General features: G+C 37.7%; 1 protein-coding gene across 1 annotated transcript in view; it reads right to left on the bottom strand.

The window, feature by feature from the left end:
• Positions 1-1,096: 1,096 nt before the first annotated feature.
• LOC132170489 (kinase superfamily protein) overlaps positions 1,097-26,317 on the bottom strand; it is a 30,011-nt gene continuing 4,790 nt past the window's right edge. The window contains exons 7-21 of the mRNA XM_059581487.2: positions 14,871-14,944; positions 14,131-14,284; positions 13,570-13,756; positions 10,761-10,980; positions 10,114-10,614; positions 9,889-9,946; positions 9,290-9,377; positions 8,055-8,129; positions 7,871-7,954; positions 7,558-7,701; positions 3,995-4,067; positions 2,619-2,701; positions 2,445-2,499; positions 1,695-1,807; positions 1,097-1,620 (exon numbers count right to left, since the gene is read on the bottom strand). Of these exons, the coding sequence (XP_059437470.2) occupies positions 1,742-1,807; positions 2,445-2,499; positions 2,619-2,701; positions 3,995-4,067; positions 7,558-7,701; positions 7,871-7,954; positions 8,055-8,129; positions 9,290-9,377; positions 9,889-9,946; positions 10,114-10,614; positions 10,761-10,980; positions 13,570-13,756; positions 14,131-14,284; positions 14,871-14,944 (1,862 nt within the window). The 3' untranslated portion in view covers positions 1,097-1,620; positions 1,695-1,741. The remainder of the gene's footprint in view (positions 1,621-1,694; positions 1,808-2,444; positions 2,500-2,618; positions 2,702-3,994; positions 4,068-7,557; positions 7,702-7,870; positions 7,955-8,054; positions 8,130-9,289; positions 9,378-9,888; positions 9,947-10,113; positions 10,615-10,760; positions 10,981-13,569; positions 13,757-14,130; positions 14,285-14,870; positions 14,945-26,317) is intronic.

The raw sequence follows: 26,317 nt of genomic DNA, 5'->3' as shown, positions 1-26,317 counted from the left end.
AAAATGTAAATTTAATCATTTAATCATTACTTTAACATTCCCCTTCACGTGTGGTCTCAACTCCCTTTTAATAGATGAGGCTTATCTCGTGAAATATTTAATTGAAATGGAACGTCAATGACAAAGTGAAAATTCAATCCCAGGACCTAAACCCTAAAAAAAGAACCTTTCCTCTCCTCAGCCATTTCGGGTTAAGAAGATGTGAAAGTGCCTCTCTCTATAAGAATAAGAACGGTACGTTCCGAGGCATTAAGTGGGAGAGAAAGGGTTTCATAATTGGGGTTTTGAATAAGACGACCTTTCCATTTTTTTTTTTTTCTTTTTCATATTGAAAAGTAATAAAAATGAGAGGTGTTAAGCTTTTTATTTTTATCATCCTGGCATTGAGCTATTTTTCTGCAAGACCTCCCCTACAATATTGTCACCGTAGTAGAGTTTAACCACCAAGTTCGGGATGGATTGGTGTTGTTCCTCTACGCCTAGGACACCAGAACATCGAACCATGAACGAAGAAAGGCATGAGAGAAAAGCATATTGGCTAATGATTGTGAGGCCCAATTATTGACTGGAGGGGATACCAAATGCCTCTGCACTCCATCCCTTGGATAGATAGAGAGGGAGGGCACCGCAAAGGCCCTTGAAAAACTGATACCATGTTGAACGATAAGAAAGAAGAATTCTCTTATTTCTCAGTATCCAAATGATACAGCTAAGGTTGTTTATATAGAGAAACAACACACACTAATATGGAATACAATAAATGAGAACATATATGGAAAGGAGGTCAAATCATATCAGCTACATATCTTCAACATGAGATTCTGGTTGTTTATACTGAAAATTAGAGTTCAAAAGTGTATCGAGTCTCTAGCATTGGAATGAAAAAAGTAAATGCAAACTAGCCATGACCCATAACAAGTCAGACTATTGAAAGAGCAGAATGCAAGAACTTGTATGTACACCAACATATCGAAAAGTTATACATATGTACAGTGAGCGTGACCCCTAGGGTAGATCAATTGATTGTGAAACATGTCTTATAAAATGAAGATCACTAATTTGAATCTCTCATTCTTTGCCCTTGAAGTCAAAAAACTTGTCAAAAAAGGGGGTCAAATTTCATATATACACGACATGGATGGAGCCATTTCTGGACAAGGTAACATACATGGTTAAAAAAACATTTACATACAGGATATATTATCATCAAACTATAAAACCTATACATGCATAAAATGTATTCGCCGGTACAATCATGTACATCTTCGATCAAGCGCTTCTGTTTGAGGCTGGATTTGCAGTATTTTTCCGAAGACACCAAGCAAATGAGTGTTTTGATCAGTTAATTTTCCAAAAGGTTTCAGCAAGGCTTCCCAATTCCTTTCCCATGCAATGAGAAGAGGAAGCTGACCGTTGGAATAAAAAAATTTAAGAAACTAGTGTTATTGGTAGTAGCAGATCTCTTGTATGTTGGCCCCTCCTATATGTTGGGCCAAGGTTTGAATCCTCTGACTGTTTTAGTGTTTTGGTAAGAGACAATTCAAGTGCTCAGGTTTTTATCGGTAAAATTAACACAACGTAATCCTCATACAATTAGCTGTCTGTACATGATTTCTTCTCCTGATCAAAAAAATTTTAAAAAATAAAATAAAAATTCTTTTGTGTTTAATCAGCATAATAGGGAAGAATGGTACCTTGTTGGGAAAACAAAGAACCAGAAAACTAGTAACTCCCCAAAAATTCATGCTTTAGGAGGAGGTTGGAAATAAGGATGCCTTAATGCTTCATCAACACTCAATCGATCCTCCTGAATTCACATGCATTTGAAACCCGCATCACATTTAGCTATGTTTCAAAGTTACAAGAAGGATATAGCATGTTTAATAACCATAAATAATCAGATACAATGTTTAAACAAGAATATTAGGTAACTCCTGTGTAAAATCATAACAAAATTGGTATTGCTGAGCTTTTTTCTGTAATATGATACATATGCAATTGTTGATGTCAGAACAAATGGCATGCATGAATCCAAGGGGTCACCTGCACTTGAGTGCAAGACTTATTTCTTTTTAATTGATCATAAATTTTGAAGAAATACTCTTAAGCAGAACTTGAGTTCTACATTAACATTCTTATAAACTAAATTTTGATGACCAAGATACCAAATAATTTAGTACGCATTACACTTTTCCGCATGAACTAATGTTTTCAAGAAAAATACTTTTCTGGCAAAATCCAACAGTTAAATACCCATTCCAAATTTCATTCCAATTAAATGATCCATGCTACCAATATATCTCACAGAAATAAAGATGTACTAAAAAATTTAAAAGACCAAAAAATGATGTCTTATTCTATCAATTTTATGATATTGTTGACAATCAAGGAAAAATAATCTGCCTCACAACATTCAATACTTTACAATTGCAATAAAAACTTACTGGGTCCCAGAGTAACAGATGGCGCACTAACCGCAAAGCCCAAATATTTGGAAACCTGCAAACATTGTTAAGAAAAAAATTACGATGAGCAAAACATTTGCAATAAGAACCATACAAAATAATACAAGAACATCTATACAAATATCAACAAAATGCATAACAGCATAGACAAACCCTAATTTAAGAGGATCTCTACTCTTAATTTGATGGGAAAAAAATTCTTCAGAGCATTTCCAGGAGGCTGGTGAAACTCCAACCTGAATCCAAAGAGATGAAATTTTATTAGCAGATGCAGGATACACACATAGATTATATGCTTCGAGTTAGGAAAACTTTTTAAGCACCATCTTTAGTAAAGTACAGCATTCCTTGAAGCTATGGCAAATTCAAAAGTTCAATATCTGGAAACCAACCCCCCAACCAGCAGAGGTCCATGCCAAAACTCTCACCTTAAAGGATACTACATTGGTATCTGTTCGCACTATAATATTTCAGGCATAACACTTGAATCAGAAAATATCCTAAAGATATATATTTCACGCACTTTTTTATGCCCACAACTCTGGATGTGAGTAGTCACTCTTATACATAAAATGGCACATATGCCAATTCTAGTTCTACAAAGGAACCATAAGCAAGCAGAATTTGCTCAAAAGAGGTAAACCAAAATCAGAAATCTCACACCCCCTCAAATGATCAAAGAATCAGCAAAGTAGAGAGGAATTGACTAATAGATATCAATGACACTTCTAATCAACAAAGAGTCCAAGCAAAACCAGTATAGAACAAACAGCCTCAAATATCGGACAACTTAAGACACAAATTACAGCAGCCAATGTATAAATGATATGTAACCTCATAGAACACCAGTTATTTCCTGTAAAATGCCATTACTCCTGAGAAAAAAAGAACGAGAAAAATCCTATAAAAGAATATGAATATATCACTATATTCCCTCAATTTACATATCACGGAAGCTATTGGGGAAGGGTTATATGATATTTTCCTTAACATTTTTCCAATATTGACTATAAACCAACTTGGAATGCTACCAAATGTTTGACATGCAATTTTATGCAGAATTATTACAGACAGATGCTGTAAGAATAATTTAACTTCTTTATCCTATTATATGTAGTATATTTATTTACCCTTCCAATTGTTTTAAACAGGACTTATCCATACTTAAATTTCTAAATTGCATCATATAAGCAGATGCGAGTTCACATCAAGCTGTGCCAGGGACTATAGATACCATGACCAAGCTTGAGACCCAAAACTATGCTTACTACCGCCAACAAAAAATTAAAAAATTGAATTAAGAACTAAGCATGTTACTCAACCATGATGTTCCTAAAATAAAATCCAGGTCTGCAAAGTCTGTCACCTAACTTCAGTGTAAGATAAGAGCAAAAAAAGAAGGAAACAGAATGAAACAGTTTATTTTCACACTAACAAACACAGGAGAACACTTAGCAATAAAAGATATATTTTGTGACACTTAACACAAACCCATGGGTTAGCTTAGTAATAGAAGATGGTATACTTACTCCGTCATCTGAGTGATGGTGTTTTGAGGAACTCCCGGAAATTAAGATACACAATTCCATCCATGATCTAAGTCTGTCATCATAAAACATAGCTTCATTATCACTCTCAGGAACTACCCAAAAGAACATATCCAAATCATTCATTCTCTCGTCAGACAGTATAATTTTTCTCTGAATTAGAAAATATTAAAGGCCTAAATTTCACTCTATAGAATATGATATTACTCTATACCTAGAGATTCATTCATATTTTGAGGCCCAGAAAAAGAAAGAAAAGAAAAACAATCCATATCGCCAAAGCATAAGGAAATTATTTTATAATTACTTTTCAATTTCCGTAATCAAATTTGCCTCATCTATCCTTAAAGAAGACATGATTTGAAATACTAGTGTTAACAAAAATAAAAGCATATTAAATGTTTTAAAAAAAATGTTATGTTAAGTGTAGTGGAGGGACTACAGATCCCCATTTTGAGTGCATTTGACATTGCAATTTTGCAGACCAAAAGTGCAATTTAAACCAAATTGCAGAAAACGTATCATATAAGAGTACATTTAAAAAAATTGCAATTTGAAAACGTTTTTTTTTTTATAAGAAAAGAAATAAAGTAAATTGCAATTTGAAAACGTAGAAAATTTGTATTTTCAACTCAGAAGCAAAGAGGTGCATTTTTAAAAACGCAATACTTTTAAAGCTAAATTGCAATTTTAAAAATATAATTTTATTAAATGAGTTATGCAGGTTAATTTTGGGTAACGCAGGTTGACCCACATTTGACCCATTTATTAATTGTCTCTAATTTGATTGATCTGTTTTGACTCAATCCCTTTTACACTAAACCCTAAGGCCTCGTTTGGTTTGTGGAATGGGTATTTAGCTAAGAAAAAAAATAGTGATTACTGGGAATGGAGGATGTTGGAATGAAATAATTATTCATATTCTTTAGCTTGGTAGCAACACATATTTCATAATTGGAATTAAACTAAAATTACTAAAAAATCCATATGATTTTTGCTTTTTTTCAAAACTCAAATTTAAAAATAAATAAATAAATGTTGAATGTGTGCGTGGACGACCACCCGCAGGCCGTGCCACCCTTGGAGGGCCTCGTGGTGGACCCATGAGGCACTCCGGGGGTGGTGGGGTCACCCCCGGTCCATCGGGGGTGGCGCGGCTACCCCCAAGGTTTGCTGTGGGTGGCTGGCCACCCATTAGGGTAATGGGACAAAAATTTACTACAAATTGGTTTCAGCAAATTCATACAAACTCATCTAATAAAGTGACACGTGTCCCTTAACATGTGAGAAGCACATGTTTTTTTAATAACATGTGCTTCTCACATGTTCTTTTTTAATAGTTATGGGACACGTGTCATTGTATTAGATAAGTTTGTATGAATTTGCTACAAACCAGTTTGTAACAAATTTCTGTCTAGGGTAATGGGTGGGTGGCCACCCACACACTTACCATATTATGATTTTTTTTTAGTTTGAAAAAAAAAAATGATTTTTTTGGAAAACTTTGTCTATTCCCTCAGGAATAGCTATTCCTCTCATTTTTAAGAGGAATAGCTATTCTTCTTCATAAGGGAATTAGTTATTCTTAGGAATTAACCCTTACCAAATGAAAGTATAGCTATTCCATAGGAATAGCCATTCCATTTTTAAGGTCTAGAACACAAACCAAACGAGACCTAAGTTTGTAATTTCGTATCAAGTTTACGGGTCATATCAAACAATGCTAGCCCTAATGAATTTTGAGGGCCCAAAAATATAAATCCAGAGCCTCTCTGGTGTAAACACACTAATCTTAACAATCTAAATTATTAGAAAAGGTGTTGTTTGGGGGACAGGCTCCAGCAAACTGATTCTCGATCCATTATCTAAAGGGCTAGGAATACCAAGGACAAATTCAGGATAAATTTAGATTATTGATGGGTCCTGTATGATTCAGAAACCCAACCTGAAATATTTGGACCTCTTAAAGCTGGGATTGGGTGAACATGTGGTGTCATGAACTGGTGAAGTAGGAGAGGATGATCATACACAACGTGAAGTAGTGGCAGGGATGATAGCTGGTATGTGCGGAATGGGAGAAGTGGACAAATTGTCTGGTTCATGGGGGCGGAGCAGTGCTCTGTTTGTGTGTGCGTGTGTGGTGTGTGTGTGGGAGGGGGGGGGGGGGGGGGGGGGGGGGGGTGGGGGGGAGGGGGGGGGGGGTCACTAGGCAGTGTGGGTAGGCAGCTTGGCAGCCATCATGGCACATGGGGGAGGTGTCTTCTGTAGAGTGGAAGTGAATTGGGGTTTGCATATTTCAGTTCTGGAGTAAGGCAGGCGTGAAAAACAGGGGTGCACTAGGCAGTGTGGGCAGGCAGCTTGGCAGCCATCATGGCACATGGGGGAGGTGTCTTCTGTAGAGTGGAAGTGAATTGGGGTTTGCATATTTCAGTTCTGGAGTAGGGTAATGTAGTGGGTAGAGTAGAAGTAATGTAGTTGGGGGGGGGGGGGGGGGGGGGGGGGTGTGCGCTAGGCAGTGTGGGTAGGCAGCTTGGCAGCCATCATGGCTCATGGGGGAGGTGTCTACTGTAGAGTGGAAGTGAATTGGGGTTTGCATATTTCAGTTCTGGAGTAAGGTAATGTAGTGGGTAGTGTAAAAATGTGTTGGGTACTGTTTAACGTATGGTCTGCTAGTGGGACACTGGTCTGTGTGGTTAAAAAGAGAGGGAACATGTGTAAGACGAGATCAGAAAAGACAAACTCTCTTGTACTGAGGTGTTCCAGCCGAAATTGGAACTTGTTAGTGTGAGTTTCATTTACAGTATTTTCATTTCTCCATTCCGGTCCATCAATTATCTTTTACGAAAAAGAAGAAAGTTTTCATATGCAAACCTTTTTTATTCAAGCCGTAGACTTCAAGCATGATATCTGCGCTCATAAAAAGTTAGTTACATATCTAAGGCTTCATCTCGTCTCCCTAACTAGAGAGTAAGACTGTGAGCTTATATGGAAAAAATTTATCTACAGATCAGTTGACTGCAAAAAGAGAGGGTGTGAAGGGGTGGAGCTACTTGATATGGTAGGACTTTGAAAGCAAAATGGAACCTTTGATCAGAATTCGAAAATGTGAAGTAGGTGGAATCTTTCAGGTGAAGGAGCTAAGAAGCGGCGAAATGAAGGCTGCTAAAAAGGATCATATAATACCACCATAAATATGGAAAGATATGTCAGACAAATTTAAGATCATGCCTACGCTAATCACAAAATAAAGTAATAATTATGCCTAAACATCTCTCAGCATTTTAACATAGTTAATTTTAGTATTACATGTGAGGCAGCTATAGAATAATTATGTTGATTACAGCTACATTGGTAGACTGCCTTGCACCTAGATCAGAGAGTCATCTCAATATCAGAAATCGCAATGTATCAAAATTTTCATCTCAGGCATGTCAATGGTTGTTTCTAACAGATGCAATACTATCACTGAGAGCCATTCAAAATTTATTCTCAAGAAGAATTTGAATATTTAACAATCTTAAAGTCTTCTCAAGAGCAAAACTTACTTATATGCAAGATCTTTTAAGCCTTCGTCCCAACCCTTAAGATGCTGGTCTAAAAGAGTACGTGTTAAAGCACTTATCTGAAAAACATTCGGTGATCCTAGGATCAATTCCAACATCACAACACCAACGCTCCACATATCATACCTGTCAAATAAAGCAAGTAATGATGATTCTCAGTCCAACAATAGAAATGATATTAAATCCAAGCTTGAAGATGCATATGCAGCATGAGAGTGTTAAAAGTCATATTTTCCCCAAAAAAAGGACCAAGAATGCTAACTTTTCATATTGATTATATTAAAGATTGACATACTTCAACGTTGTGCTTAATGGCCCATGATAGAAACTCGCATTAAGCAAAGCTTCAGGTGGAGCATACTCATAAGTTTGTTCAGCTCTGAAGAAACCCAAAAATGAAGATATGCCATCACAACAATAACTGAGATACTAAAACATAGAAACAGCATAAGTAAAAAGCTTCTAAAGAGAAGAGATACCTAGAAGGTCCCGTCGAACCATATAAATGCTTCATTGTGAATTCGTCTACTGCACTACCAAAGTCGATAATGCGCCTAATGAATTGGAGAAAAAGGCATTAAATCCTTTCACAACATGGACAAGGACAAAAACCACATAGTTTCAGCAACATTATTATACGTCAAACAAGCACAAAGCAGAATCAAATTTCAAGCATATGCAATAAACTTGCTTTGATGATGCAAATGTTAAAGAGTCAACCTAACCACTTATTTCTTGTTGATGCAGAAAAAGACCAGTGCAAATCTCTAAAGGTGTAAGATGCAACATTACTATTCTTAATTAATATTGTTTTGGGAAGGGGGAGGACCATTGCATGTACATAATGTCAAAGTAGGAGGCAAACAAAATGTAGGTAACTGAAGCATGCAGAAAACTTCAGAGCATCTAAAGATCACAAAATAAAACATAGTTATAAGACAGAAACAGATTAAAATGTTATGCTCGAGTATGTCATAAATTGCATAATAAGCATGATATCAAAACTATGCTTCCTCTAAATATGTACATATACAATATAAGATTGTTAAATGGTATTCATGTTATTATTGTATCGTTTTCTCATATATATATATATATATATATATATAGTGAGAGGGATTCAGTCGGCTCTTACTCTTTATTTTGTACAAACTCTAATCTCGACATAGTATTAGAGCCAAGTTCTTAGGGTTTAACAGTTCTTTCTTTCTCTCTTTCCTTTTTTTTTTTTGGCTAAGTCAGAGGTGGTTAGGGGAATGAGGATCAGATACAGCTCAAGTTGTTGACTGGACATACAAGTCACAAATCACGTACGTCAGTGGCAGTTATCCCCCTTAGTATCACCTCCAAGTCTCTTTTAGGACTTTTGTTAAGTATGAGGTAAGAAATCAACAGTTTATACATAATTCATTCAATAAATAAGAGGATACCTGCTCACCAAAATAATGCATATCGATGCATGCATACAAACATACGTACATAAATACATGCATACATATGTATACATTTATGTTGATAAATATTAAAAAAATACACAAATATGATGAAGTCAATAAAATTTTCAAATTACAAACAAAAGTTTATCAAAAGCATGTATACTTTCAGTCTCTAATAACGGTCAATGAGTAGAAGCTAATGACATTTAGGAACAAGCTTCAACAAAAAAGCAAATTACAGGTTAAATATAATAACAGTAAGATATACTCTACAATACATTTTGGTGGTGAAATTCTTATCTCCACTTGGACTTCCTCTTAGGCATCTCCCTGTCTCCTGATCTTCAAAGCATATAACCATGTTCTCTTTCAAATATAAAAGCATTTAATGTTAGCATATTCTGCCAAACAATAATCCCTTCAATTAGTAATGCAAAATCATGATAAAAGAAAATTCTAAAAGACAAGTTACCACAAAAGGTGATTTTCTTTTATATACATGTGTATGTGTGTAGTGTATTGCACCACTGAAAATACAGGCTTCTAACAGGCATAAAAGACAAATTGAGACTGGAAGTAACTCCACAAATTTAAGAATGCATTTTATCGAAAACAAAATTTTATGTCAGTTTCTCTGGCTAATTCTTTTCTTAACCAAAGAACAGGCTAATGCTGGACAATTATGATATAAAGAATTCTGATTGACCAACAGAAGAAAAAAATAGCCTAATGGAGCCTGGATCAACCAATTCCAGCCAACTGATTACTCTAACGATAACAGCGTTAAATATATTCATATATTATACTATGTACATAATGTGTGTCTGTATGATTTTACTTGATAATCGGCTCAAACATAAGGCACTGATGTCCTCACCAGGTTTGATATCCCTGTGGGTGATATTGCGGTCATGACAGGACTTGATCCCCAACAACTGATAACATGAAAAAGATAGTAATTCCAGGTATATAAATGAATGCTCAGTTAAACATAATAATAATAAAAAAAAATTTAAAAAAAATGGACAGATTTGGTATTACATAATCCAAACACAAACATACGATGGTATAACGTAATCTGAAACCTGTATCGTAGACATACCAATTGCCATAGAATACTGCGCATTTCCTCTTGTCCTGCCTCCGTAGTCTTCAACCAGTGCCACCATTTTGAAGGACGCAATATTTGGAGATGTTTTACTTGTTCAACCCTTTCGCCTACGGCATAATCATCTACATCTTCGACAGTATACAAAAGCTTGGACAAGGACACACCCTCATGACGAAATACAAGCCATATTTCATTAGATCGAGATTCAAAAGACTCTACATATCTAGCAATATGGTTCAGACCTTCTTCATTCATCGCTCTTTTCTGTCTAAATTTGTTCAGAAATACATTTTCAAAACTCCAAGGGTTTTCATCCACTATTGATTTGGTTGTTTCTAATAGGTCAGATAAACCCACGCCTGATTCTTCCACAACAGAATTTGATATTCTAGCTGATAACAAACCTTCAAGGCGATTAGAGGCATTTTGAAAAATCTCACCAAAGTACTTCTCCCGTAGACCACTTAAATAAACAGCAGGCCCTCTCTCCACCTATTTATGATGAGCAAATAGTCATTCATGCTATAATCTTAATATATAAAACATTGAGGATAAAACTATTGTAAAAAGGAAAAAGACTCAAACTTGGATCTAAATGGAATTGTGGAGATCCAATTTTAGTTCACAAAAATTATTACCATTATACGTTTCAAAATGAACAAGCTCTCATCAGCAGGACCAGCCTGACAGTTTTCAGTAGATGAACTACAATTTGAGTTGAAACGACAAGAATTATATGAGATGTTATTGTTTTTCCCAACATGGTTTGAACTATTGCTTCCTTGATGACAATCCCAATGAAAAGCCAACCATACTTCACCATAAGATCCACGACCAAACCTCTTCTTTAGTGTGTACCTAACAGCCACGAAGGACACAGTGTCTTAGGAGTCTGTTCTCAAAGAACACAAAGAAGAGTGTCAACTTCATGCATAACAGAGAAAATAACATAAATGAAGAAATTGATTTTCTTCTCTCAATTTTATTTACATACAATGAAACATTCCAGGCCATAGATGGTCCATATTAACCTGGCCCTACTTGAATGGCAAATGCATCAGTAAGCAATAATAGCACACCATCACCAACGAGGAGCCCATGTTTTATCACATCATGCTACGTTCACATCCATGTAAGGATCATAGCCAACATATTCCTAAAATAATAGTGCAATAAAATGTTGATAGATGACATTTTGAAAAGTCTGTATCATGTTATTTCCTTGTGGCTGCATTTACTTAAAATGTCATGTTGAATTGCATTGTTATTTCTTATGCATGAGAAAACAGCACCATTTTCACCTACATCTTTCTTTTCTTTTTGTCAGACATTGTTCAAATTAACAGCTTTTCTTGAGGGTTTACATTCGAAGTAACAGCTTTCTTGGAGTTTCTTAGCTCATGCCAAACAATATCCTAGAGTTGCTACATTGTTGGAAGACTCAAGGACGGGGACATTCCAACCAAGCCATCTGGAAAGTTATTCCCGCACGATTAATACCAAGCATTTTGAGAGAAAAAAAAAATCTGCGCTTATTTGAGGACTGCAAGTCTAATGTGCTGTGTCTAAAATCCTCCTTGAGTTCTCTTAGTTGGGGTGTAGCTTACATTCCTAATTTTTCCACCTCTAATCATGTAGATTTTGTTCATTTTTTAGAATACAGACACCATTAGGGTAGTTGTATTCTCTTGTACGCTTTGCCTTTTTTCTAATAAATTATGGTTCATCAAAAAGAAATATAGGGGCGTGTGCAGATCAAGTATCATGCATGGAAATTGTTTGATAAAGTGCCACGAGACAAACTTTTCGAATAAAAAGAAAAAAAATGCCTCGTGACACAAGACAACAGCAAAGAAAAATTCTCAATTTATAAAGACATATTTGCATGTCATCATCAAATTCCATTGATGAGAAGCATCTCAGATTGTGAGGGCATGATAATGAATGCTTCACACAAACATTTTTGTGATGATTAAATAATATGTTAGTTTCATTTTAGACATTAATTAAACATAATAGAGGTGCATTGAATGAGGATTTATACATGCAATTACTTGAAGATAATGTCTTCTTCTTTTATAATTTAAAATAATTTCCTGATGTCAAAGATGCGACCTTTTAACATATAAGCTTCATAAGGCTTGTTAGAAGAGTTAGGGTTTGAGTCATTAGGGTTTTGGAGGTATTTTAGTCTCTATGGTATTTCCCTAATCCTATATAATAGGATGCTTGTATTAGGTTAACATAAGTTGAATAATATAATAGCCTCCGCCTTTTGTGTTTAAACCGTTCATACAAACTATAACATGGTATCAGAGCTTGTTTCGATTCTTGGGTAGTTTAGTTTTCTTCTTGGTGGCAGCACTGCCCGTGTGGGCTAACCCACACGGGCAGTACCTTCAAAGAGCTCCAAAGTGTTCCGTAGAGCTGTTTTGTTCTTGTTTTATGGTGACCGGAACTCCTTCCGGTGAGAAAAAAATATATATATTTTGTTTGCTTTTTATGTTCTGTGATGCTGGCCGGATGGTTCTGCAGTGGTTTTCTATCTTGTCTGAAGTGGCCGGAGTGTTCTGTGGTGGCCGGAAAAGTTGCAGCGGCCATCGGGAAAAAAAAAATATTCCGACGATTTGATGCTTTTGGTGTTGAAACGTTACTGTGTGGCCCTCTATTGATTCTGTAGTTGCTATTTTTGAAGTGGCCGAAGTGTTCTGTCTTCTCCGGCAAGTTCCGGCGATACTCCGGCAATGGTCCGGCGAGCCTCCAGTGACTGTTTCTGTTCTGTTTTTCAGTGTTTTTCTTCTGTTTTTAGGTATTGCCGGCCTGTTCTGTGTGTTTCTGGCCAATTTTGAAGCCCCGACGAAGTTCCGGCGTATGTCCAGCGAAGCTCCAGCAAAGTTTTTTGTTTTTCCGGTATCTGTTTTCCGGCTATTCTTGTTGGTTAATCATGTGAAAATTTGTTGTTTGTGATTGATGTATCCGACCGGCCTTGGATTCTCCGGCGAGAACCGATCAAGTGATCGTTGCATCCGACCGGCCTTGGTGTTTTTCGGCGAGAACCGATCAAATGGTTGTTCAAGTTATCAACGAGTTTTCGACCGGCATTGAAGTTTTATTTAATTAACTTGTGTGGTCCAAGCTGTTCCAGTTTGAGAGGGAGTGTTAGAATATGTTTTCTAGTTGTTTTTTGTTTGCTTGTATCTTCCAAGCTGGATTCATATGATGTATATGCTCCAGCTTGAGGGGGAGTGTTAGAAGAGTTAGGGTTTGAGTCATTAGGGTTTTGGGGGTATTTTAGTCTCTATGGTATTTCCCTAATCCTATATAATAGGATGCTTGTATTAGGTTAACATAAGTTGAATAATATAATAGCCTCCGCCTTTTGTGTCTAAACCGTTCATACAAACTATAACAAGGCTAAAGGTCATTAAGCGGGAAAAATAAATGTACCTCGAGTCCGGCATTGCATATTCAAATGATCCATAATTTGAACCAGTATCATGGAGAGGAATTGATTCAAGCAGACCAATGAAACTTGCAAAGCCTTCAGGATTTATGCATTGATCTTTAGCTCCATCAATGGTCATACCAAGGTATAAGCACAAGTTCTGATCATTATACTGATATAGAGGTCCACCTAATATCAAAATTAGAACAATGCAAAAGTTGCTCATTGTTAATAGATAGATGCTTTTAACAAACATGAAAGACAAATGCCTATAATTATTCGCATACTTATTCTTGAAGCACCATACGTTAGTCTACTACACATTAACATTATGCATGACTGAATCTAAATCTAGCTGATATATTAATATTGCAGCAAAGGGAGAGCGATTATTCAAACAGGATACTAATACATATTTATCTAAAAATAAATGTAGAGAAACTTAGCAGGCTTTTTAATCCAACTGAAAGCAATCACAGGACCAAAGGTTTCTTGCCTAGAGGAAATACATGGTGATCAAGCATATACCATGGATTAAAGACCCTCATGACACCTTCACTTACCACACTGTTGATCAAGGACCTCAGGTAGAGCCTGAGGAAGGTCATGCACATAGTCTCCCTGGTCATCCTTTCGAGCTTGCAATGCGTAATCCATGTGCTCATCAAGGTTTTCGGACAAATGAAAATAGCCAAAATTGTCATGTTTTTTCTCGACCTAGACCAAGAAATGAAATCAGTATCATTCATTAAACATTTCCCTGTACTGATGGTGCAAGCCACAAATTAAATTAACAGTGGTCTCATATGAACCCAAAATTCTTACTGGCTAAACAGCAACAACCATCCAGTCAAAATAGTCAAATGGCTCATTCAATCAAAATAATCAGTTATGCAAGCTATATATCATAAATATGTATCAGCAATTGTGAAAATTACAGAAAGATGGTAGTTAGTATTTCAAAATTGTTATGTTGCGTATGAGAGGGACCTTTTCCATTATGAGTGACGAAAAAAGAAATTATAAATACTATTAGAGGATAGAAAAATTGCAAAAGGACATCAGTTAATTGCCAAGATGCATAGTAGATGATCCCGAGATTAATGACCCTCAATACTAAGACCATGATCATTAGTTAAAACTAACTTATAGTTTGTTATATACAAGGAATCTGTCCCAGGTTAATTTGAAATGTTTAAACACATACCTAGCAACAATGAGAAAAAATGATAATTTATTTCCTTATGAGAAAGCAAACAGATCAAAAAAAGAAAGAAAAAAAATTCTATGCTTTCAGACGTACCAATAACCTCTCAAACTTGGCCATAACCGGATGACCATGGTCCAAATCCACTAGGTCAGAAGTGATGTCATCAGCTGATCAGGTTGACAAAAGAAATGATGAGTACAAAAGTAGATCAACAATCATCACAATTACCATATTTATTGAGATAAAAAATGTAATACAGACAACAAAGAAATCACTCAATATAACCCTTCGTAATCAGTTCATCATCTTAAGTTCTTGACATGGTATGCAAGATTTTAGACTACCACTAATCACCATGGACACAACACAAGTAAATATTTTGAACAGGCATGTGTTCATAATTGAACACCAAAAGACTATCACAAACACATCTAAAGGACAGGTGTACCCAAGTCAAACACATGCCAACGTGCCTAACATAGACAAGACTCAGACACAGGTAATCAGAAACTGGACAAGATAATTGAAATTAATGAAGTCATAATATCTGAAGAAGTGGAGAAAGCAACACAATGGTTTTATCCTTTTTACTTTTTTTTTTTACAAGTAATGTATATTCAATCAAAGCGCAGAGGGTCACAACCCTAATAAAAGAGAACTCATAAATTATAGAAAAATAACAATATAATCCCAAAAACTCAGAAAAATTAGTAATAGTCAAAATATTTCATGTCACTCTCCATGTATATGTAAAATCTAATACAATGACCGAAATAGCCCAACATATTCTTTTAACCTTAACAAAATCTTCTAACACTCCCCTTCAAGTGAGAGTATAATATCATATAAGCCTAGCTTGGAACAAATAAACCCTAACCACTTCGACACAAGAATTTTGTAAACAATCAACCTCAATATGCTTGGTCCTTTCATGGTAGAGCAACCTGGCTATAACAAAACAATGGGATAGGAATAGGAGTTGAGAATCCAATCTCATGGAGAAAATATTGTAACCACATCAACTCAATTGCAGCATGAACCATTGCCCTGTATTTTGCTTTGGCACTAGACCGTGCCACTACCGTTTGCTTCTTACTCTTCCAAGTGACTAGATTACTGCCTAAGATTGTACAATATCTGCCCACAATAAAACCTTCCACCTTGAGATGTTCATTCGATCTACAATATCCCAAGACCAAGAGCTATCTTCAAATACCAAATAATACACTTTTTTTTTTTTATAAGTAATAATGCATTAGAGAGCGCAGAGAGGCGCAACCCAAGTACACAGGAAGTATACAAGAGAGCGACTAAGTAGGGGAGAAGGAAGAAGAGAACATAAAGGGAAAATCGGGAAAATTAATCACTAGAGGAGCAAGCCAGCCTGCAGTCCAAGTGAAAAGAGTGTACAAAAAGAAATGAACAAGGTCCTCAAGGTTCCTCGACGAATCCTCAAAGCATCTCGCATTCCTTTCCTTCCAAAGACACCATAAGAGACAAAGGGGAACCATCTTCCACACCACGGCACTACGGGTTCTACCACCCGCCCATCAACTAGCAAACATCTCCTTGACGCTTCTAGGCATAACCCAACTCATGTTAAAACGAGAGAAGATGACGTCCCACAACTTGCGTGCAACCCCACAATGAAGAAAAAGATGATCCACGGACTCCCCATCCGATTCACACATACTTCATCGATTAATCACAACGATACCTCTTTTCCGAACATTGTCCAAAGTGAGAGATTTCCCAAGGGCAGCCGACCACGCAAAAAACGCCACTCTCGAAGGAGCCTTGGTGCGCCAAATACTTTCCCAATTAAAGTGGTTGGGCTCTGTAAAGGCAAGCATCCTATAAAAAGATCTTACCTCGAACTTCCCTTTTCTCGAAGGGATCCACCACATCTGATCTTCCCCTTCCCCACGAATCGTAGTCGCATACATACAAGAGAGAGAAGAAAGAGGCTAAAGCCGTCTCCTCCCAGTCATGAATACTACGAGTAAAAGTAACATTCCAGTGGACCATCCCATTTACGCACTCGCGGATATCTGCGATGGAAGCATCCTTATTGCTAGCAATATTGAAAAGACCTAGAAAAACATCCTTAAGGGGCATCTCACCACACCAAAAATCCTCCCAAAATTTGAATTTCCCCCCCGAACCAGGATCCAATCTAAAGTGGCACTGAAACGACCTCCAACCCCTACAAATGTGTTTCCATGGCCCCACCCCAAGCGTTCCACGAGGGACTTTAGAGCGCCAACCACCCCAAAGCACCCCATACTTAGCCACCAAGATACTTCTCCACCAAGCTTCTTGCTCATTAGCAAATCTCCATAACCATTTTTCCAAAAGAGCTTGGTTAAAAAGACGCAAACTCCGAATCCCTAGACCACCCTCAGCAATCGAAGAACAGACCTCGTGCCAACTGACCAAATGGAACTTAGTCTCTTCCTTGAACCCCCCCAATAAAAAATCTCGTTGAATCTTCTCAATGTGATTCGCCACGGAAGCAGGAATTGGGAAAAGGGACAACAAATAGGTGGGAAGATTGGATAAGGTGCTCTTGATGAGAGTGAGCCTCGCTCCCTTGGACAAATATGAGCGCTTCCAGGGAGCCAACCTTCTAGCAATTTTCTCCAACATGTCATCCCAAATAGCCAAAAGCTTGAACGAAGCCCCTAGCGGAAGACCCAAATACTTCAAAGGCAGAGAACTAGTGCCACAACCCAGAATGCCGGCCAACTCACCCGTCTCATCCGAACCTCCGACAAGAACCAAAACAAACTTGGCCCGATTTACTTTTAACCCTGAGACCGCCTCGAAACCAATAATGAGGGCTTTAATATATCTAACTTGATCAGGAGCAGCCCCACAAAAAACCAGAGTATCATCAGCAAAAAGAAGATGAGAAATTGTTACCCGCTCAGACTCTCTGGCACCCACATAGAAACCGTTAAAGGAGCCCCTACTAATAGAAACATTAATCATCCTGCTGAACGCCTCCATGACCACAATGAACAAAAAAGGCGAAAGGGGGTCACCTTGTCTTACCCCACGCGAACTCTCAAAGAAACTGGAAGGAGAGCCATTGATCAACACCGAGAACCGCACCGACGAGATACAATGTTCAATCCATGAGTACCATTTCTCACCAAAACCGCATCTTCTTAACAGGTAGAGTAAAAACTTCCAGTTCATGTGATCATAAGCCTTCTCCATATCCAACTTACACAAGAGGCCGGGATCCCCATATCTGACACGGCTGTTCAGGCACTCATTGGCAATAAGCACCGAATCCAAAATATGTCTACCTTTGACGAAAGCATTCTGCGGATTGGAGATGACCCGATTCATGACCCCCCTCATTCTATTGACTAAAACCTTCGCTATAATCTTATAGGTGCCCCCCACAAGGCTGATTGGGCGAAAATCCTTCAGATCGGAAGCCCCATGCAACTTCGGAATAAGAGCAATAAACGTAGCATTGAGGCTTTTTTCGCATTTACCTCGATCATAGAACTCCGCAAAAACAGCCATGATGTCCTTTTTGATCACCTCCCAACAATCTTGGAAAAAAGCCATCCGGGCCTGGAGCCTTGTCCCTGTCCATTTTTTTAACCACTTCCCACACCTCCCTTTCCTCGAAAGGGACTTCCAGACTAGAAGACTCATCCACCTCCAACCCATCGAAATGAAGATTATCCAACTTCGGTCGCCAACTAAGAGTCTCTGTGAAGAGCGTCTCATAAAAACGAGTAATATGATTACTAATAGCCTCCTAATCAGAAATAGTAAAGCCATGAATGTTCAAAGACTCAATATAGTTCTCTCTTCGGTTGGCATTAGCAATCCGATGGAAATATTTTGTACACTTGTCACCCTCTTTCAACCAACGGATCCTAGACTTTTGCCTCCAACTGATTTCTTCTTGAAGAAGGGAGAGTTCTAACTCCCTTGTGAGTACCCTTTTCCTCTCAATCTCTTCCGTGGATAAACCTCTCACTTCCTCCACCCTGTTCAGATCTTTAAGATCTTCCATACGAGCCTTAATACAGACCCCCATGTTACCAAACTCTTGAGCATTCCATCTTTAAATATCCCACTTTAGAGCTTGCAACTTCTTGGAAAGAATGAAAATCGAAGTACCCTGAAAATGATACGAATCCCACCAACTGCGCACTTTCTCCACAAAACCCTCCACTTTGAGCCACTTTGAGCCACATATTAATACCAAATAATACACTTAACAACTTCTTAATGTGAAACCCTAGAAGCCTCCAAGAACGACTAACAACACTAATTACATATGAGATATATGGCCTGGTAATAGTAAGATAATTCAACTTTCCAACTAGACAACGATACCTACCATGATCTTCAAATAATTCTCCTTCATCCTTTAGTAATTTCTTATTAGGATCCATTGGAATTCAATGGGACGAGCACCCAAAAGATCCATACCTTCTAACAAATCAAGCACATATTTTCTCTGAGATAAATTGATACCTGTCTGAAATCAAACAACTTCAATCCCCATAAAATATTGAAGTTTCCCCAAATACTTTGTATGAAACCTCTACTGCAAAAACTGTTTCAGTCAAGCAATGTCTCTTGAATTATCTCCGTTAATCACAATATCATCTACATATACCATAAGAAGAATATAGCTTGCACTAGTATGCAAGTGAAATACTGAATGATCTGTCTGGCATCTCTAGAGACCAAACTCCAATACGGGCTCAAAGAATTTCCAAACCATGCCCTCAGTAATTGCCTGAGACCATACAAAGCCTTTTTTAACTTATAGACACAACCCTAAGACTCTCCCTGAGCAACAAACCTAGATGGTTACTCCATATAAACTTCATCATGTAAGTCCCCCTGCAAAAAGGCATTTTTAATATCCAATTGAAACAAACGCCAATCGAGAGATTAGCACCAAAAAAAAAAAAAATTACACGAACAAAAGAAATTTTGGCAACATTAGAAAACGTCCCATCATAATCATATCATATGTTTGTGTATAACCCTTAGCAACCAAACGGGCTTTCAATCTTTCAACTGAACCATAAAGATTACTTAACCATGTAAACACATTTGCGACCAATAGTCTATTTACCAAGCGGTAATGGAACCAGCTCCCACGTCCCATTTTAATGCAGGGATGCCATTTCCAATTCCATAGGTTGCCTTCAACCAAAGTCAGATAACCCATCATGCACTGTCTTTGGCATAGACACACTATAGATATATGAAATAAAGCAAGAAAGTGACGGAGACAAACTAGTGGATACAAACTGACTTATAGAATGTTGGGTAATATAAGAGCGTTTACCTTTTCGCATAACAATAGGCAAGGAGTCGAATGCAAGTGGGGACAAGTGATGGTTGAGGGCGGCGTGTATAAACTTGGAGTGGAGCAGGCAAGCCTAGAGGCCAGAAGTATGCAGGAGAAGGAGAGGCAAACTCAAATAGAGGTGGAATTGGCATCAGAATGGATGCGACATCAAGCTCAAGGGTAGAGTCGCCCAAAGAAGTACCAGCAGGAAAGTAGGGAGTAGACTCAAACAACGAGACATCTGCGCTAGGGAAATAGCGTCAAAAACAAGACTAGCAACGATATTCCTTCTAGGTTGTAGAATAACCAAGAAAGACATAGTTAGTAGCCGAGGATCAAGCCTATCAGAACCAAAACCCAGATTATGAACATAGCAAACACATTCAAAAACCTTCGGTGGCAAGGAGAATGGAGAAGGGGGCAGATGAAGAAGGAAACAAGAGAAAATGAGGAGGCACCATCTAAGACCGAGGGGGGCATTTGATTAATAAGATAAAAGCAATGAGAACAGCATCACACCAAACTTGTTTTGGGACATGCATATGAAATAAGAGAACATGCGCAACATCCAATAAAGGACGATTCTTGCGTTTAGCTACACCATTTTGTTGTAGAGTGTGAATACACGAGGTCTAATGGATAATGTCTTTATCAAACAAATAAGATGCAAAATAACCAAATGCATATTCTTTAGCATTATCAAAAAACGCAAGATACGGATTTTCTTAGCAAATTGAATCTTAATGGCACTACGAAATAACTCGAAATGATTTTTCATTAAAAATAACCATGTCATACAAGAAAAACCATCCACAAATGTCACAAAAAAGTTGAATTTATTGGGCACTACACTGATCGATCCCCATTAGGACTGGCAATTTTGACACGACCCACGAACCCGACACGAACACAACATGAAGTTACAGGATTTGGATTTACCCCTTAACGGGTTCAGGTCGTAATCGGGCCAACCCGTTAATTTTTTTATTTTGGCAGGTCAACCCGATTACGACCCGCCTCACCCGTTTATTAAAAAACACAAAAAAGCCAAACCCTAAACACTAAAACAACAAACATCAATGCCCTTATGCCTTTCACACTTTTCTCTCTCTCTCTCATATGCATCTGCAATTCCACATCTCTGCCTTTTCCTTTCACTTTCTCAATTTCTCCTTATCTTTTCTTCACTATCTCCTCTCTCACAGTCTCAGTGTCTCACGGTCTCCTCTCCACTCTCCCTCACACATTGTCTCCTCTCTCACAGTCTCCGCTATCCTCTCCACTCTCCTTCGCACACTGTCTCCTCTCTCACGATCTCCGATATCCTCTCTTGCTCTGATTTTGTATTTCATTTTCTGTAGCATTTTTTTTAAACAGGTCAAACGTGTTGTGTCGGATTACCCGATTATGTTTTGTGTCGTATTCATGTTTAAGAGTTCAACCTGTTTATCTAAACAAGTCATGTTCGTGTTTAGGCTAATCAGGTGGCGGGTCATTACGGGTCGTATTCCTGTCAACCCGCCAACCTATTTTGCCACCCCTAGTCCCCATACATCAAAATGAACTAACCCAAAAGGACTCAAAACCATATGAACAACTCTTAATGAAAAAGTGACAAGGTGATGCTTACTAAGCTAACAAGCTTGGCAATGCATGGACAACTCATTATTAGGACTAGGTATTTGACGCTTCAACATAGAAAGTGAAGGATGGCCAAGAGGACAACGCCACTAAAGAGTAGAGACTAACGACTACAAAACGCAAGAGCAAGAGATAGGTGCGCCATCCAAATAATATAATCCACCAACTTCATGCCCTACCAATCATCCTCGTCTCGAGATCCTAAAAAATGCACAAATGGTAAAAACTAAGGCCTTGTTTGGTTTGCGGAATAAGTATTCCGTTAGGAAAATGAATAGTCATTACTGGTACTAGAGGATTGATAAGCGCCGAATGTTGCACATTCAAGCCTCTTAATTTACATATGTTAATTCCTTAGCATTGTTATTTGTTTGATTTTGTTTTGTTTTTGTGTTTTAGGTCTTATTTGACAAACCATTGGAAATTGAGCTTAAAAGACAACAATTGGAGCATTCTGGATCTAGGATCGATCGCAGCACTCCTGGGATCGAGCGCACCTGCGCTCGAGCGTCTGCAGCCAAGGATCGAGCGCATGTCTGCGCTCGCGCGCATATCAGTGCGCTCAAGCACGCATAATCTCAGATCGAGCGCACAATTCACGGCAAGAATCCTTTTCCAGCTTGGACTTGGTTTTCAGTCTCCCAATTGGACTGGGAGACTGACTTCCGATTTTCTGAGGATTTCTAGGGTTTTAAGGTTTTCCAAATCCCTATAAATAGGGCTCTAAACATTGTAAACAGACACACCGCTTTCTAGAGCAAAATTCAGTAAAATTGTCTTTGGAGCTTAGAAGAGCATGAGCAGCTAAACCCAATTGTAGGGTATTGATGTAACCCTTTCCAAGCACTATAGTTTGATTTTATTTAATTTCTAGTTTTTCTATTTATGCATGTTGATTGTATAACTATGAGGATTGTTACAATTGATTTCTGCTCCTCATATTAAATGCAATTGTTCTTTAATTCCAATTCAATATTAGTAAAATTATTATCTTGTCTTACAAATTATTTTACTATTATTGAACTCAAATCATTCTTATTTTCTGTGATTATAAGAATGATGGTTATACAATGGTTCTTAATTGGCATGTAATCAATAGGGTTAGATAGACCATACCTAGGAAAGACGGATCGTACTACACCCTAGTTTAGTATAATTTAGGTAGACGATCCGTGCCAACCAAAGATGGGTTATGCTATTCCATTGATTGCATGAATTTATTTTCATATGTTTTCTTGTTTAATTTATAACATGCATATAAAGAATTGCTAGAATTAAATATGGTTAACCATTGGTATGCGGATCGTGGTGAAATCAATACCCTACTCTCTCTCTCATAAATAATATATCTACTCCTTTTATTTTCATGCACTTTAGTTTTTAAGCAAATCAAATCAAAAACCCTTTTAATTAAGTTAACCTTGATCTTTTAAAATTTGATAATTAAACTCCTGCAGTCCTTGAGGTTCGACACCCTCAATATAGCCCTATCCTACAGGATCCGTACTATTGCGAGTGGTAATTTTTATTATTGATATTTTTAGACACAAAAATACCACATTAAGGATGTTAGAATTGAATAATTATTCATATTATTTAGTTTGGTAACAACACATATTTCATAATTGGAATTGAACTATACTAAAAAGCCCATATGATTTCTGATTTTTCCAAAACTAAAATTTAAAAAAAAAAAAAAAAAAAAAAATTGTTGAAGGTGGGTGGCCAGCCGGCCATCCACAAAAAACCCTAAAGCATCAAGGGTGGCCGCACCACACCCAGGGTTTTCTGTGGGTGGCTGGCCACCCACACGTTCAACATTTTTATTTTTTACTTTTTTAAGTTTGAAAGAAATTAAAAAAAAAAAATGGTTTTTTTTGGAAAACCTTGTCCATTCCCTAGGGAATAAATTCCTCTCATTTTTTAAAGGAATAGTTACTCCTCTTCATAAGGGAATCGTTATTCCCATGGGAATAACCATTTCTAAAAATAGGCTCATACCAAACAAATGAATGGTTATTCCATAGAAATAGCCATTTCATTCCAGGGGTCTATTCTGCAAACCAAACGGGGCCTAATAAAATAATCAGGGAAAAGTATACATACCCCCCTCAAAGTACCACCTCACTGTCAATGTCCTCTCAAACTACCAAAATTTGTCAATGTCCCCCTAATGAAAAAAAAAAAAAAAAAATACCCTTCAGAAAAATTCAAAAAAAATAAAATAATATAAATAAATAAAGGAAGGTTTCAAGGGGTGGCCCAAACCAACCCCATTGGCAGCTCTCGACGCTGAAGTCTTTGGAAGACGACACAAATGGGGCCCGGGCCCACCAGTCTATCTTCTCCAGCCCACCTCTCGTCACCCATTCATCAGCATTCCATATGCTGGAAAACAAGTACATGGGCTTCTAATTAGGGAAGAAGTCATTTGCTTCCCCGTTGTTTTTTAGTATTTAGTTTTTCCTTTTTTCTTTCCCTTTTTTCGAATTTACAATGGTACTTTTGTCTTATTGAAATAATTTTAAGGTCATTTTTGTCTTTGTACTGGCCTTGGGGTGGACATTGATAAATTTTGATAATTTTGGGGAAACATTAACAATGGAGTCGTAGTTTGAAAAGGGGTATATGTACTTTTCCCAAACAATTAGGAGATTTGGTAAATTTACCAATGGATAACAAATTAAAAGGAAAAATAGGAACATGTAAAACATAAAATAACTTGATATCAAATTTGAAGTGCCAAAGCCGGAAACTCGAGAGAGGGAACCATTAGCAAGGGTGACACTTTGAGGTGTATCAAGAGGGTGAGAGAGGGACGTAGACAAACTAGTCACATGTTCATTTGCTCCAGAGTCGATGACCCATGAGTTGCTAGTGGAGGATAGAAGACAATGAGACGCAGTACTTGACTTAGCGAAGAGGAATAGACCTTCTAATTGGCTAAGAATTGAGCATACTGTACTCACTGTATGGAAATCATATCAAAATCCAGAGCTGGACTCAAACTAACAGGTGGTTCAAATGTGGTCGATGAATCCTCCTGCAAAGAAATTTAATTGGCAAACCCAAACGGTTTGCCACGTATATCCCAACAATAATCCACAAAATGATTACTACGGCCACAATGAGTGTTTTTACAAGGCTCACGACTCCCAGCCTGACCACCACCTCGAGAACCATGACCACCGCTACCCCCACGTTCCCCATAGGGACTACGAAAAGCACCAAGGGCGACAATAAAAGCAGTGCGACCTCCATTACGCTCATCATTCAACTAAGAACTAGTATTAAAAAGAGTAGCTTGCTGAATTTGAGGAAAAAAAAAAAAAAAACTCAAGAAGAGATGTGAGCTCCAAACCACCCAAATCCGTGCATGAACAGATTCATACTCCAATTTCAAGCCGAGACGAAACTGAACCACATCCACATCTTGAGATTGATTTTCCATAGTATTCAGGTCAGTGGAAAGTGGTTGATACATGTTCCTCTCCTTACAAAAGGCCACAACCTAATTGTAGTATTAGTCCACAGTCCATGCACCTTGCTCAAGCCCAAAATATTTTTCCACGCCTCATAAATCCAAGTGATATTCACGGTAACAATGTACACATGTCCAAGATGATCACAAATATCCTTAGCAATAGAATGATAGATACACAAGGATCCAATGTGGGGCTCAATATTGTTCAACATAAGGGAGATAATTTGTTTATCTTCTTCTTCCCAAAGGCTAGGGGAACTAGTGTTCTGAGGCTTATCCGAGGATAAGTGATCGTACAAGCCCTTTCCTTTGAGAAATGCTTCGACAGATCGCACCCAAGAAACATAATTCTTCCCATTTAGTTTCACATAAGTCATAGGAGCATTAACTAGGGGCACCTAAGGAAACATATCTACTTTAGCGGCCATAATATTAATCAAACTCAGAAATCAATGCAACAACAGCAAAAAATACTCCAAATAATCCACCACAATAATGCAACTAACAACCACCCACAATAACCAACCAAATAAATCAGAAAACCCCACAAAAATAGTGCTGAAAAGGGCCAAAAAACAGCTCAAACTGAAGCACATCAGCCAAAATATTGTAGAAAGAAAGAGGACCGGTTGAAATACCATCTCCAACAACTACCCAAAAACCTGCTGGCGACAGTCATACCTTGCTGGCAACACCACCTACAACATCCACAGAACCAACTGACAACCACAAAGCAAACTTTTCAATGACAACCCAACCTGCCACCAAAGTACTTAACCATTACACCACTCTCCAACCACCATAGACGCCAACAACCACCACATAAACCTCTGATCGACACAACCATACACCCTGATCGATTGTTTCTACACAGGGTAGAACTCATACCTCAGCAATTGCAATACTGATTATGCCGTTTTCACCAAAACCACCAATGACAACGAATCTGACAGAGCCAATGACAACATCATACCACCGATGACAATGATATTGGCACGATCTACCCCCAATCATAGGCATAAAGCCAAATTTTCAGAAGTCCACGATCAGTAGTACCAAAAAACGGAAGAA

Source organism: Corylus avellana, chromosome 1 (genome assembly GCF_965113065.1).
Source record: "Corylus avellana chromosome 1, dhCorAvel1.hap1.2, whole genome shotgun sequence".
Lineage (NCBI taxonomy): Eukaryota > Viridiplantae > Streptophyta > Magnoliopsida > Fagales > Betulaceae > Corylus > Corylus avellana.
The sequence above is the reverse complement of the archived record's forward strand: the minus strand, read 5'-3'. Positions and strand labels throughout refer to the sequence as shown.